Raw genomic sequence first — 16,191 nt, forward strand, 5'->3', positions numbered from 1 at the left:
CTTGCTTGCAATCTGACAAACTGAGGTATTTAAAGAATGAAGATGCTAACATACATTTCAAACTACGAAGTAATTACAGATGATACTTTTATAGGAAGATTAAGACTTTCACATAGTACAATTCTGAGGTAATCTTGAGTTTGGAGGGTTGTATTATCCCCTTTAGATATGTATTTAGGTTGGCTTGCGCTTCAATCTCAAAAATACAATTGTATTTTAAAAAAAGATTCTTAATATACAAAAAATTTTTAAGATTTTCCATTGTGGCACACTAGTGTTTCATGGAATCAATGAAAATACTGTGGTCCACAACACACTGACATTGTTAAAGGAAACAAATAAACAAACAAACAAAAAATCCAAAACACAAAACGACCAGTTGAGAACATGAGGTATCAGTCTATTTCACAAGCACTAAGAAGTGCTTTGTGAAATTATGCTCTCGTGTGCTTGCACACCTACCGCAACATGATGCAAAATGCCTTTTATTCTGTGGGTCTAATTTTTAAAAACCTGGAAGTCCACAACTATCAGCTGACTCCACAGTCCATCCATTCTGGGGTTCTGGGGCAGTGGAGAACCCCGGGGTTGAGGGGAGGAAACTGCTCTTTGTGTAACGCCCTCCTGAGTCAGCGGCACTATAAATCCCTAGGTACGTTCAATAATGCTCTTCCGCAATGGGCAGGGAGAAATCTCAAAAGCAGACACTGCCTCCTCCACTTGAGAAGTTTAGCCCGGAGTGCAAAATTTAAAATGCAGGTTAAGACGCAGAGTGAAAAAAAGGGGGCAAACAAAATAGAAAAATCCAGTGTGTTTCTTCCATCTTCTACAAACCTACCCAAGTCTGTTCTCTGACTCTTATTTAAGATTGAAGAAAACATCAAAAAAAAGCATGATAATCTACTACTAACTGTTTAACTTCAAACATTAAGGAAATAAAAAAATGGCTACTAGACATAGATAGCAGCAATTACTGACATATCAAAAGGAACAGATATTTGAAATAAAGTGATATTTCTATTTACTAGAGCATAAACACTTCATGGTACAAAGTTTCTCTAAGAAGCCAGGACTTGTCAACTACATTACCACTCATAATCCTGAAATCTAAGTACCGAGTCAACCTGGCGAATATTTCCAATAGAAGTTAATTCTGTTCTACGCAAACATTTTAAAAAGGATTTTATTTACTGAAAGGAATTAAAAATAAAACACTGATTTGAAATATAATCTTTAATGAGACTTAATTCTCTTTCAACAGTGGCATGAAAATACAACATCTTAAGAGCAGAAAAGAACACTCACCTCTGTCTTCGTTCATCATCCTTTAAAACTTCATAAATGGCCACCAACTAAAACAGAAGCATTACTTAAAAATAAAAATACTCTCAATATTAAGAACTGAAGGCATTATAAAGCACATGTAGAAAACTACTTACCCACAAATACAATAATCAGGTTAAAATCAATTATCACTAACACTTTATATATGTACTATATAAAGTATACATAATATAACACTATATATAAAAACTTTTTGATAGTATATTATGAAATTAAAAATGTTTGGTTTCAAAAAAAGTTTGGCATAAAAGTAATATGTGAAAAATGCAAAAGTTACAGTTCATCATTAAATGTGCTTTTTAAAAGCAAAAGGTATAACACAGACAAGATAATTATGACAACTAGGATCCTCAAAGAATTCAGAAATTTTAATGCAAAACACTGGCAGAAACATAGTTCATAAAAATTGAATTAACACATGCATGTTAGTTTTGAATTACTCCTTTATTTTCAAATGAGAGTATCCTATACACAAGTTCATGTTTCTACCATGCACATACTTAGTAATACACTTGTTACAAAATGTGTAAAACAGTATATTTCACTTACTTGTCTAAACTGAGTTTCTGCATTTTCATCTTTATTCTTGTCTGGATGTAAAGTTAGTGAAAGCTTACGATATGCCTTTCTGATGTCTGCTGATGAAGCATCCTGGAGGTGGCAGGGGGAGGGGGAAACACAAAGCAACTTTGTCAGAAAAAGAAATTCCCAGAACCTTGTTAAGATCTGAGAAGACAGCCAACCAAGTGCAGGACCCCAGGCAATGTAATTTGAGCAATCAGTCTAACAACCAGCCTATGCAACTACCCTGACCCACATGACTGAACAATTATTCAATCTAATTTGGCTCTCCTCTTAACTTTTCATTACCATATAGTCATTTATAGAAGACAGTATTTGGCAAAACTTTCCAAACACTTGCCTTCCTAAAATTAACCAATAAATCTTTTTCAGCAATTAAGGGATCAAAAAGAAACAAAGTAAAAATTAATACATCTGTGTTCTTTCAAAGACAGTCTTTATTTGAGATCTTAAGACCAAGTTTTGAGTCCCAGGCTTGCTATATGCAGTTTCTTTATTGTTATTTACATTGAATTTATTACCCAGCAACAATCTATGGCATCTCAATCTTACACAGAAAAAAGTATGCTGATTCAAAGGCAGTTAAATTTGCACTTATTCAAAATCATTATAATTTATATGTTGCATTTAACATTTTTAGCCCTTGCATTATAGTTTAATATACTTAAAAAGTCATTCATTATACTTCAGTGCTTCAGATTGAACTGATAAAAATTACACTGTATATAATTCTGTGTGCATAGGTAAAATTGGAGAGTATAAAATGCCAGTAACACCACGCTGTCAAGTTGGGTTTTAAAGTTACCTCCACTAAGTTTAAAAGATATCCCACAGGCAGTTGTTCGGTGGTGAAACCATTGCTTGAGACATCCATATGCTTTATCAGAGTGCTTGGGTTTGAGTTAAGATTACAGTCTCTATTCCATCTTCCTAGGACTGCATACTCTCAATGCTCATCAAGTAGCTGGGTCCCTACCACTCACATGAGACCTGAACTGAGTTTCTGGCCCCTGGCTTTGGCCTGCCCCAGGCCTGTTTGCTGAGGATATTTGGGGAAGAAGCCAGCAATTTGGAATGATCTCTCTCCTCTTCCCCCTTTCCCAATGCTCTACCTTTTAAATAAATAAAATAAACAAAAGATTTCTTTGTTTGAAAGCCAGTGTCACAGAAGAGAAGGAATAAGGAGCGCACACATACAGAGAGGAGAGAGAAGAGAGACAGAGAGAGAGAGAGAGGAGAATGATTCAGTCTTCCATTCACTGGTTCAGTCCTCCAAATGCCCCCTTACAGCCAGCGTTATGCAAGACTAATGCCAGAGGCTTGAAATGCCATCAGGCTCTACCCACATCTGTGGCAGCATCTTGAGGCATTCTTCTGCTAGTTTTTCCAGATGGGTTAGCAGGGAACTGGACTGGAAGTGGAGCAGCTGGGACTTGCATTGGCATTCTCATGGGATGCCAGTGTTATGGGTGGTAGTTTAACCTGCCATACCACAGGTTCACACAATAAACAAACTTTTAAAAAATCTTTGAAATTATGTTCATTTGTGCATCAAAATTGAATGCAATGGAAATGCAAGAAAAAATGACAGGTTAGGGAACTCCAACACTATTTATCCACAAAAACAGTGAATAATCCAGCAAAAATGTTCAAATTACTTTATTTGATCTCCTGCAACCAAAGTTTACAGCTATTATACAAGTGCTTAAGCAAAAGGCCATGACTGCTATTAAGGGTCTGGAAGACATCAGCTTAAGTTTGTGGTGTGGATTCCTGATGCTGGAGGTTGCAGAGCTGCTACTGTCCTCCAGCAAACATTTTGGATTGCTCTGTTTTGAACTGTCTGTCTGACTTCCCTTGGTTTGCCAAACTTACAACTCTACTCGAGCAGAGAAGGCATTTGCTGAAAACATTTCAGAATAAATTTATTAGCTGGTGCAAGGGATAATGATGGGTTAAAAATGGAGTCATCAAAAAACCCTGGGAAGTGAACTCTTTTGGAAAATAAGGGCTTTACTTAAGTTCCATATACTCCTTGGAAACTAGGAGATCATCTGTACGCATGCCCAGAGCAGAATACACACTGAAGAGAAATCTGATGCAGCTATGTTTTCACCTCCACATGATCTGTAGATTCTATGCAAGCAGAATGAGATGCATGCCTAAGGAAGACATGTAAATTGTAATTGTCCAACTAAAAATGGAAGGTGAACTTCAAAGCATTCATAAAGTCCACTGATAAAGACTGCGAAATATACAAGGGTCACTAAACATCCAAGGGGCAATTTGCATTATCTTTTAATTTCATCTTTCCATGAAAATTCCCCCTTGGTGCGTTTATGTTCAGGGTGTTTAAGGAACTGTCTACCAAATCATTAGCTAATCACTGAACTAACTAAACAGTGATACCAGTGACCACATACAACATAAAACATACACTTCACAAAATATCTTAAGAAAAGTCACTAGGCAAAAAACAATCACAACAAACAGCAAAAATGAACCCTTGGAAGGTGGGAGAATATGACGTCACATTACATATTAAGCATGACTAGTTCAATAAATACTACAAAATATGCAAACAAGAAAAAACAAACTGATACTGTTCTTAACGAAATCCATATTGTATATACCACAAGGACCTTAAATGTGCTCAAAAAGCATATATAAAAACTAATAGAACAATGCCTTACTAAACAGAATATCAACAAAACTTTCATAAACTTTTTGAATTAGTCTCTTAAAAAGATGCAATTTGTTAAAATAAAAACAAGAAGCCTCTTATGTGACTGGAACTAAATTATTATTAATCTGAACTATACTGTTATAAATTGTTAACTAGTCCACAGTAAAGCAATGAGAGAATCAAATGGTCAGCCACAATAACACAAAAGGAGGCACTGACTGAAGACTGAGGCATACAGAGAACTTATAGCAAAAGACAGTCTTTATCAGCAATTATTTAAAAATAAATGGGTTACAGTCCAATTGTAAGATGAGTTTGACAGAATGGATTAAAAGCAAACATGTCACAACTATATGCTATCTCAAGAGATTCATGTTAGAATCAAATGGAAACAGTAACCAAAAGAACTCAGTTATATTAATATCAGATAAAATAGCAATTAAGACAGTGATTACTAAAGACAAAACCAGTAGTTCATGATTATAAAGGTAAATTCATCTAGAACATACAAGATTTATGAATATATAAAAATTACAAACATAAACATATGTGTTTAACAACAAAACCCCGTAACATATGGCATAGATACCAAACAATTACAGAGAATTAGACAATTCTACAGTAACAGTTGGAAACTTCAACATTGCACTTAAAAAAACTGACTAGAATAATTACAGTAAGAAGATCATCTGGGAAATATGAAGACTTGAATAACAGTATCAGTCATTTGACATCCACATAACATGAAATCCATTACTAGTTGAATACACATCTTTCTCAAATGCATATGGAACATCCTCCAGGATAAATACTAGGCTATAAATTAAGTTTCAATAAATTAAAGATCAAAATCCTCCCAAGTATCTTCTCTGACCACAACATAATGAAATACAGGAGGAAATGTGGAAAATTCTCAAATATGTGGAAGTTAAACAACAGACTAAAGTCTAAATAAATATCTATTTTACTTAAAAGGCGTAGTGAGACGGAAAACAACCATCCAACAGCTGGTTCAATCCCCATATGCCTTCAACAGCCAGGGATAGACAAATCCAAAGCTGGAAGCCAAAAATCAATTCATGTCTCCCAGGTGGGAGACGGGACCCAGATATTTCTGCTATCACTTGTTGCCTCACAGAGTGTGCATTAGGATGCTGAAATCAGAAACAAGTTGATTTGAACCTAGGTACTCCAATATGCAACGCCGCCATCCCAGACTCAAACAACCAACACACACCAAAGAAGAAATTTTTTTAAAAAAGGAATTAGAAAAACTGTGAAAAGGAGACATTTAACCTAGGGGTCAGAATATGTTGGTCTGATTTCTGTTCTGGCTGCTTCAAGCTTCTTGTTAATGGAGACCCAGGAATAAAGTGAAGATGGCTCAAGTACCTGAGTACTTGCCCCCAGATATGTAGATCTGGATTCAATTCTCAGCTTCCAGCTTTGGCTTACTCAGGTCTCTCTGCCTTTAAAAGTAACTGCCTCTCTCCTCCACCCTCCCCCTTCTCAAGAAAATTTTGTGACATAGCAAGTAAAGCTGCCTCCAACAATACTTAGCATCATATATGGGTCCCAGCTCAAGTTTTGGCAGTTCCATTTCGGGTCTAGCTTCCTGCTTGCACACCCAGAAAAACAGAATATGGCTCAAGTGCTTGAGCCCCTGCCCCAGGTTAGAGACCTGGATAAAGGTCCTTGTTCCTGGTTTGGGTCTAGTTTAGCTCTGGCTGTTATGGTTATCTGGGGAGCAAACCAGCAGATGCAAAACCTGCCTCTCCCGTGCTCTTTGCGACTCTTTAAAACACACAGATCTTTTAAAAAAAGAGAGAAAGGAAATATTGTGGATATGATTGAAAAATAATATGTTGACTGCCCATAAAGTTAACTGTATTTGCTAGAATACTAATGGGCCAGAAAAATTGTGTTCTCAGAGAAGAAAACTGAAAGTCTTTGAGATATTTTTTCCCCATTATGCTCAGAATGATCGAGCCTATCATAAGAAACGCTATAACACATCAGGAATTGATCCACTGTTGAACATTTCCTTTTAGACTCTTGCCTTCTGGATAGTTTTAATTAATGTTATCAATTACAGCTATTTTTCTAACAAAGATTAATGATTAAGAAAATTAAGTTACAATTATATTTAATTGAAAACTCACTAGGAAATTAGAAAATACTTTAATAAGAATAAAAATACAACATGCCAAAACTTAGGATGTAGTAAAGCAGTGCTCAGAAGGAAATTTACAGCTATAAACACTTGCATGAAAACACAAAGAAAAGTTTCAAACTTTCAGGGAACTAGACAAAGGAAAGCAAAATAAACACAAACGGAATAAGAATATCATAAAATGTAGAGCCGAGATCGAGAGAGAGAACAGAGAAATAATGTAGTCAACAAAACTGAAAGCTTATTGAAAAATGTCAAGATCAACACATCTGTAGCTATAGTGAAAAAGTATAATGACAGAAATTCAAATTAAAGCCATGTACCCATTCTGACACTTGTATAAACCGGGATGGCATGGCCTACAGCTGAGCTGGACTATCTGACATGTATGGAATATTGCATTGGTCCTAAGGCCGTGATGAACAAACATGATCTGATAAAATTAAAACAAAAAAATGGTGTGCTCATGAAATGTGTGTGGCTGCTACAAGTGTAATAGGACACTGTTTTATTAGACTTTAAGAACAAGTAAAAGGAGTACACTCTAAAATAAAAAGCATTGCATAGTCATTCAGAAACCAGTAACATAGTCATTGATCATTATCCAGCATTATGTACTGTACATAATTGTATTGCCATGCTTGTATAACTGGCAATGTATTAAGTTTATTTATATTAGCATCATCACAAACACATGAGTAATGCATTGTACTATGACACTGAATAGATACACCATTAGCAGGTGATGAGTTTCAGTTATACTAAAGTCTTACGGTTTAGTCCACTGTTGATTAAAACTCCGTAATGTGTGTGGTACATGAATGTACTAAAGTCATAAATGAAAATGAAGTATGACTACAAACCTATTAGGAAAAAAACAATTGTTAAGAGAGTACTATGAACAGAACTTGGTAAGGCTGTCAGTTGTGGGACATAGGAGGATGTTTCAAAAGTTTGTGCAAAATTAAAGTTTATGTGTCAAAATATTTTTAGATCTACTCGTGGTCATTTATTTATTTTTAAAGATTTATTTTCATTAGAAAGGCAGGTATATGGAGAGGAGGAAAGACAGAGGAAGACCCTCTGTCCGTTGGTTCACTCCCCAAGTGACTGCAATGGCTGGAGCTGAGCCAATCCGAAGCCAGGAGCCTCTTTCGGATCTCCCACGCGGGTGCAGGGTCCCAAGGCTTTGGGCCATCCTCCACTGCTTTCCCAGGCCACAAGCAGGGAGCTGGATGGCAAGCAGAACCGCCTGGATTAACACCGCCGCGCATATGGGATCCCGGCGTGTTCAAGGCTAGGAGTTTAACCACTATGGTATCATGCTGGGTCCTCTCATGATCATTTATAATATGTATTTTTTTATAAATTTCTTGAAGACCCACATATTCAAAGCAATGTAATCCTTGTTTTAGTCTATAATAGAATTATACCCTTATAATAATGATTTAGGATGAAGGTGGGTTTGAACATAACTAAATCACTTATCAATGTGATTTTGGATGAATTATTCTCTCAGTCTCACTTTCTCATTTGTAAAATGGATTTTCTGTTATGAGACTACCTAGAAGATTGTTGTGATAGTTAAATGTTACATATACAATATATTGATTACAGCTCTGGCATACAGATACCAAACTAAAATTAGTATTATGTTACGGTAGAACGCCACAATTTCTTCTTCATTTTAACATCTGACAAATCTTCCTTGCAATTTATATGGATTCACATAAATTTAATACTGTAAGGGCTAGAAATTAACAATGAAATGAGCTCAGAAATGAGTGCCGACTATGTACAAACGTTGGGAATCTAACGGTGAACATGAACATGATCAATATAGTTCTTATCCATATCAGGTTCTGGTATGCAAGAGTACTGAGAACTCTGTCTTAGGTAACTCAAGGGAGTTTTATTTTGTATCAGAGGTTGGCATTTTTTTTTTAAAGGGCCAGACAGTAAATATTTTGAGCTTTGAGGGCCAAATAGTCTATGTTACAGTTCTTACATTCTGCCACTGTAGAAAGAAAGCATCAATACACAAAGTCTGTTTCCCCATATTGGAGGGCTGGTTTGAATCCTGACTATTCTGGTTCTGATCCAACTCCTTGCTGACACACTGAGAAGCACCAGATGATGGCTTAAGTATCTGAGTTCTTGCCCCCCATGTAGGAGAGCAGTACAGAGCTCCCTGGTCCTGACTTCAGCCTGCCCAGCCCCAGATGTTACAGCCATTTGGTGGGTGAACAAGCACCCTCTGCCACCTGCTTTTCAAAGAAATGAATTAAAAAGTTTTTAAAATGGGGGCCCGGTGGCATGGCCTAGCTGGGATCCCATATGGTCATCGGTTCTAATCCCAGCAGCTCCACTTCCCATCCAGCTCCCTGCTTGTGGCCTGGGAAAGCAGTCAAGGACGGCCCAAAGCCTTGGGATCCTGCACCCGCGTGGGAGACCCAGAAGAGGTTCCAGGTTCACCGGCCGTTGTGGCTCACTTGGGGAGTGAATCATCGGACGGAAGATCTTCCTCTCTGTCTCTCCTCTCTGTATATCTGACTTTGTAATAAAAATAAATAAATCTTTCAAAAAAATTTTTTAAAATGGATACGGTACCACAGTAAGATTTTGTTTATAGAAACAAGTAGTGTCTAGTGTTGATCCATGGACTATAGTTTATTAAACACTGATTTTTATCAAGAAGTTATCAATAATCTAAAACTTATTCTACTTATAAGGTGTCTCTGACAATGCAACATCCACCTTTTAGGTTTATCAGGTGTTAGAAAAATACATGTTAGAAAAGCAAAAATCAGAAGGAAAAAAAATCAGATCCCTATCCAGGATCTGGCTGAAGGAAATTTAAGAAAAAAACAAAAAACAAAAACAAAAAACAAAATTATTTTCTTGGGGAAATTCCTCAAGAAATCATATATGTGGTTATCAGATCCTGTAAGGAAGACTCTGGTCATCAAAATTATATATTTAGGCACACTATTGGGGCACTTCAAATTTTGCTTGACATATAGGAACATTATGTAATGCTACTAAGATCAACTACCCCAGAGTCAGCGATTCCATGTAATTTTTCTGACTACTGTTATTTTGACATCAAATGTAACTGACTAAAAGTTTTGCTAAATTCTTAAATTACTTTCTTCTCATTACTCTGGTTTTTACATGTAAATTTATTAGTCAACATATCCTATGCACTCTTCCTACCACATCAAAATAGTAGCAAAAGACTGAAACCAAAGCAAACCAAAACTATGTGCTTGGAAAAAAAATGCATTTATTACTAGAAATCTAAATAACAGTCACTTATAAGAAGTTGTATCTGTTCAGTGGATCAGAGAATATGGCAGGAAACTTGTAATCACAAAATTGCCTTCAGAACCATGGGGTTTTATACAAAGTACACATAAACTTGAAAAAAGCTTCTAAAATAATTTTCATGGCAAATAAAAATAATAGTTTTATGTCACAGTAAGTTTTATTCTCTAGGATGTATGACTAATACGCTAGAAAAGACGGAAGAATAAGCTCTAGGCTTGTCTATTACAGATTATCTGTTAAAGTCAACTGCCTTTGTAGAAATCTGCTAACATTTATTTAAGACATTAGGTTTAATTGACTTTGTTAACTAACCTTAAACCATATATGATAAACTACAGATTACCCCATATCATACCCTGATAATTTATAAAAACATTTATTATCCCTTGACAATTAAGGTAATTCAGAACAGTATCCTAACAATCACATAATTTCCAGTGCAGTAAAAGAGAAGTATATTCTGCCCTCTTATTTCCAACCTGAATCTACATAAATGTTAGTAATCTTTGGAGTTGGATATGTTTCTACCTTTCTCATAAGGTTATAAAAGGAAGCATTCTCCAAATTTTAACTTACACAAATTACAGCCTCAAGAGATAGCTGTTATATCTAACTACTGAGGATTTAGTTGGAAAAACCTCCAGATGAACTACTCAGACACAGAAATAAAAATCATTTCTGTAATTTGGTAATAATTTTGTTTTAGACTGTATTTTGCAACTTATTTGCAAAAGAAGTCTCTATAATAAGTCAATGGCCCCAGGAAAAGAGAGGAGGTAAAGCGCTAAAGAGATTTAAGAGACAGAACAACCAAATCTAATGGAATTTGGTTCCTGATTCAAAGAAAACTAGAGTGAAAAGACACTTGTGACAATGCTGGCGGCAATTGAAGAAGGCTACATAGATAACAGAGGCTGCTGAGTAGTAACTATAAACTACACTGGGTGACACGTTATTTTAAAAATATCTATTTAAACAGAAGCACAGTGAAGTACTAAAGAGTAAAATGTTAAATATCAATTTAAAAATGTAGAAAAGGATTATGTTGAAAAAATGTTGATAATCATTAAATCTGAGTGACAGGAATACGGGAATGCACTAACCCATTTGTTCTACCTTGTGTATTTCTCAAAATTTTTAAGTCATAAGTAAAAAAAAAAAAAAGAGCAATGAGCTGTGTAAGATAGTAAAATATAAACTTATGAATGAATGGTAATTTGTGTGTTTTTAAGTGTCTTTGCAACATGCCATTACAGAAAACCCAATAATGACCAATAACTTGTAAAATTTTTGTTGTTTGAGAGGTAGAAGAGTGAAGAAAGGTAGGGAAAAGAGTGGAGGAGAAAAAAGAGGAAAGAGAAAAGAGAAGAGAGAAGGAGATGGAGACAGAGAGACAGAGAGAGCAAGAGGGAGAGCTCCTATGTACTTGTTCACTCCCCGCATGCTTACAATGGCTGGGTCTGGAGCCAGAAGCTCATTTCCAGTGCAGTATGTGGGTGCCAGAAATCCAATAATTTGAGTCATTACTCCCGCCTCCAAGGTCTGCCCTGGTGGGAAGTTGGGGTCCAGAATCAGACCTGGAAATTAAACCCGAGTATGGACATGCATGTTTTAACCAATAGACTACTTCCTAGAATTTTTCAAACAGAAAAGAATCAAATAAGGGTAAATGGTGAAGCAGCAGCTGTTATTTGATTTTGATCCATTAGTAAAGAAATTTGGATTTTATTATCATCTTAAAGGTTGAGATGGTAAGATTTAGCAATTTTATTCCTAGGTGTATACCAAACACAAATGCATACACATACTTATCTAAAAACATAAACAACAGTGTTGCTAGGATTGCTGACAATAGACCCGAATTAGAAACAACCTAAGAGCTATCAACAATAGACTGGGTCCATGAATACAGGAACATTACTACAATGTAATGCATGGACAGTAACCATTCTGAGTGAACATTTGCTCTATACAGCAACATAAATGAGTGTCATTTTATGAAAATAACATTGAAAAAACGATACCGAACAACCAGAATGCACTATATAATTCTATCTATAAACAAGTCTTTCAGTAGGAAAACTAATGATAGGCTTAGAAAGCCACGTATTTTGGTTGTCCTTGGTGGGGTTAGAGATAAAGTAGGAGTGAATGTAAGATGAGCTTCTGGAATGTATGGTAACCTTCTATTCCTTGATCTTGGCAATTAAATTGATGGATTCACTTGAGAAAACTGATTCATCTGTTTATTATGATTTTTGTGTTTTCTGATTTTATAAATCTGTTTTAAAAAAAAAAGTTTACTTTAGAAAACTCTCTACTTTTAAAATACTTCACTAGATTCTGGTCTCCAAATCAGCTTTATAAAAATGGCAACAATCTGGGCCTGGCATGATAAGCGCAACAGTTTAAGTCTTGGCCTTGAATGCGTCAGAATCCCATATAGGCACCGGTTCTAATCCCAGCAACCCATTTCCCATTCAGCTCCCTGCTTGTGGCCTAGGAATGCAGTGGAGGACAGCCCAAAGCCTTGGGACCCTGCACCCGCATGGGAGATGTGAAAGAAGCTCCTGGCTCCTGGCTTCAGATTGGCTCAGTTCCAGCCGTTGCGGCCACTTGGGGAGTAAATCAACGAATGGAAGATCTTCTTCTCTGTCTCTTCTCCTCTGTCTCTCTGCCTTTCCAATACAAATAAATAAATCTTAAAAATAATGGCAACAATCCAACAGAAAGTAAACTACATGTTCTCAGTATTTAAGCAACCTCTGTTCTAAACAAAAGAAAACCCAAAAAAACCATGCAAATTAAGTAAAATGTTCCTACCAGCCAGATTCATTCCATATAGCTTTGTGGTCTTCCTCCTTTTCCTTAATCTACATAAAACATAAAAAGTAGAGAAGTTTCATTTCTAGCCACCCCCTCCTCTCCACCACTCCCAAAAAAACCTGTGATATTCAAAGAAAGGCCTGCTTTATTCTTCTCATTGCTCTATACTTTCTCTTCCCTGTTTCAGGGTAAGTATAATTTATACAATTTAAGCAGCAAATCAGCAAGTATAATTTTTAAAATACCAGAAGAGTAAACACGGGCATATAGCCTATTTTTATCATGTATCTTGAACTCCAGAAGTCTAATTTTATGACTACACTTCTTTCTTCAGGGGTGTTTATTACACAAAAGTTGTTTACCACCAACTTCCTAACTACTATGCTCTAATATCTGATTAGTTTTTACCTCTGAAAAAATTTTAACTATTTTGCTTCAGTATATTGTTACAATCGACTTAACAAAAATTTTAGTGAAATTGTATGTAATATTAGTAAACCCAACATTGTAGAGATAACTAAAAAAAAAAGGAAGGAAACAACCAAATTCTAAATTCTGTTTCATCTGTGTTTCAAAAATGAGTACATGACTGTGAGCTGGACAGATTATGGTAAGAGTTGAAGCACACCAATGATTGTGAACAAGGAGCAGGTGTCTCAGTGTTATGTGGCCAACTACAATGTGATGTTTTCTACAGGTATCCAGGTATGAGAGAGTGAGGATTTAATCCTAATGCTTGAGAAGGGAATAAAGTAATAAATGAGGCTTTTTACAATGAGCAATGTAGACATCAATAGCTCCTTACAAAGAGGATTTAATGCAATGGTCACCAGATATACTGAAGCAATCGTTACCATGATAGGCACACTTATTGATAAATACGTTACTAAAATAGAACTGATTTAAAAATGGAGAACAGACAAGGTCTATGAAAATCAAGATTTTGAAAACAGTACATAGTTCAATTGCTACAATAGCTATGTGATTATAAATGAACATGATCTTAACGAAAAACTGCATGATTTTATTTCTGTTCCACTTCAAAAATAAGCAATCACCTAATCCCTGGTTTGAAGTACAAGTAACTTAAAAACATCAATTATGAAGTTCAGTTAAAAGGATTTATACGAAAAGAATATTTTTGCCATTGTAGACTACCACAGGACAAAATTATGTCTGACATAGAAAATTATAGTATGGACATTTGTAGCACAGAACAACTTAAGCATAAACTCAGGCAAATTTGAATAAAATTAATCCTGTTCTAAGCAGAGTTCATCATGCAAAACACACAAACATGCAACCATATTCAATGTGTACTAGGTATATATTCCTTATATGCATTACTCTAACTTTCCCAATTACCAAGGTAACCCCAAAGATTTAGTGGACTGACTCATCCAGTCTGGTGTTATAAAGTAATCACTTCAAGGAGCACAAGTAATTCAAAGTAGAATAGAAAACAACCTTTCAAGTCTGGAAATTATTTGAAATCATTTATCAAATCAGGTAAAAGCAAAGAATGAAAAAGAAATTATTCTTGAATACATCCGGAAATAATTTTAACAATTTATTCCTGATTCTAATACATACGTAACATCAAGGGAAAAAAACTGAACCTTCATTCCTTAAATTAGTTAAATCCTTTCCTGGAATACAACTTTTCAGGTTTTTTTTAGTTCTGTAATAGACTGAATAGATTTAATTCAAAGTAAAAATATAAAATTAAATAACTAAAATTAAAGATGAGTAAAATTGCTGCCCTCTCTGGTCTGATGACAGAGCCAGCAGAGTATCATCCCAGTCAATTGAAAGCTCCAACATACCATCAGCAAAAATTTACATCATTATGGAATTAATTGACATAGTAATGAGTAACCAATATGTTAAAAGTAAATGCGGGTCAGAGAGGGTATACCTAAGAAACCGTTGAACTTGACGGGACAGTAAGATGCTGGACTCTATGTTTGGTATACGCTTGCAATGGGGAAATCTCAACTGAACTTGAGCTGTGGTTATGCAATAAGGTGGAGGAATCCACCATGGTGGGAGGGTTTGGGGAGGGGTGGGGAGAACCCAAGTATCTATGTAACTGTGTCACATAATACAATGTAATTACTGAAGTTAAATAATAAATAATTAAAAAAAAAAAAAATTGCTGCCCTCAATAAAACTGAAGAGGTCTGACCTCTCTCAAAGACAAAAATTTCAGTTACTCCTCTGAGTTACTCCTCTGAGTTACTCCTCTGAGTTACTCCTCTGAGTTAAGTGTATTTTAGCAAAATTTCTTTCCAAGAGAGTCTCCAGTTGGGAGGATATAAACAAAGAAACAGATTAGTGGCAAACATTTTTTTTGGTGATATAACAATCTAATAAAATTAATATAAAGATGAAACCTAAGCTTGATTTTCCCAGTATATTTACTTTTTTATCATAAAACTATATTTTTTTTATTCATTGATTACATTGTACTATGTGATACAGTTTCGCTGGAACTGGGAATCACCCCACCTCTCCCCCCCCCCCCCCCGCCCAGTGGCAAACATTTTAAATAACAGCTCTTCAATGTAACTGGTCAGAAGATTTTCTTAAACCTCAACTGCATTGCTAATGTATGCTACAGGTCACCAAACACAACCAGCCTGGAACCAGAAAATCTCCCAACTGATTCCAGTAATACCAATTTGAAAATCATTCTAATGATACATTCAGTGTTTTGTCATATGCTTTGTTCCTAGAACTACTTTATGGGATAGTTTCTGATATCCTTGAAAATAGTATATATGCAGAAATTCAATGCTCACAGTTGACAGATACTTGAATATTAAATACTTCAAGTCGGTAAGTAAACAAAGAGAAGACGTGCTAATACTGTTTTGTTACTTGGAACATTTTTTTTAAAGATTTACATATTTTATTTGAAAATCAGTTACACAGGAGGAGTAGGAGAGAGAATCTTCCATCTGCTCGATCAGTCCCCAAATAGCCAGACTCAAAGCCCGGCTGGTCAGAAACTGACTGTTACAGAGCCTCCTTCTGCACCGTCCACGGAGGTGCAGGGTCCCAAGGCTCTGGGTCATCTTCTGTTGCTTTTCCAGGCCATGAACAGATTCTAAGTGTAATAGCTGGGACTCCAACCAGTGCCCATATGGGACACCAGTGACACAGGGCAGAGGACTAACTTGCGATGCCACCACGCTGGCCCCAATATTATTATGCTTTAATTTTTTTTTTAAAGCAAGATTTATTA

General features: G+C 35.8%; 1 protein-coding gene across 1 annotated transcript in view; it reads right to left on the reverse strand.

Moving 5' to 3' along the window:
- The window catches only part of DNAJC1 (DnaJ heat shock protein family (Hsp40) member C1), a 167,160-nt gene that overhangs the window by 99,374 nt on the left and 51,595 nt on the right, over window positions 1-16,191 (reverse strand). Inside the window, exons 2-3 of the mRNA XM_004578558.3 lie at window positions 1,894-1,995; window positions 1,306-1,352 (exon numbers count right to left, since the gene is read on the reverse strand). Coding sequence (XP_004578615.2) covers window positions 1,306-1,352; window positions 1,894-1,995 — 149 coding nt within the window. The remainder of the gene's footprint in view (window positions 1-1,305; window positions 1,353-1,893; window positions 1,996-16,191) is intronic.

Source organism: Ochotona princeps, chromosome 10, assembly GCF_030435755.1.
Source record: "Ochotona princeps isolate mOchPri1 chromosome 10, mOchPri1.hap1, whole genome shotgun sequence".
NCBI classification, from domain to species: domain Eukaryota; kingdom Metazoa; phylum Chordata; class Mammalia; order Lagomorpha; family Ochotonidae; genus Ochotona; species Ochotona princeps.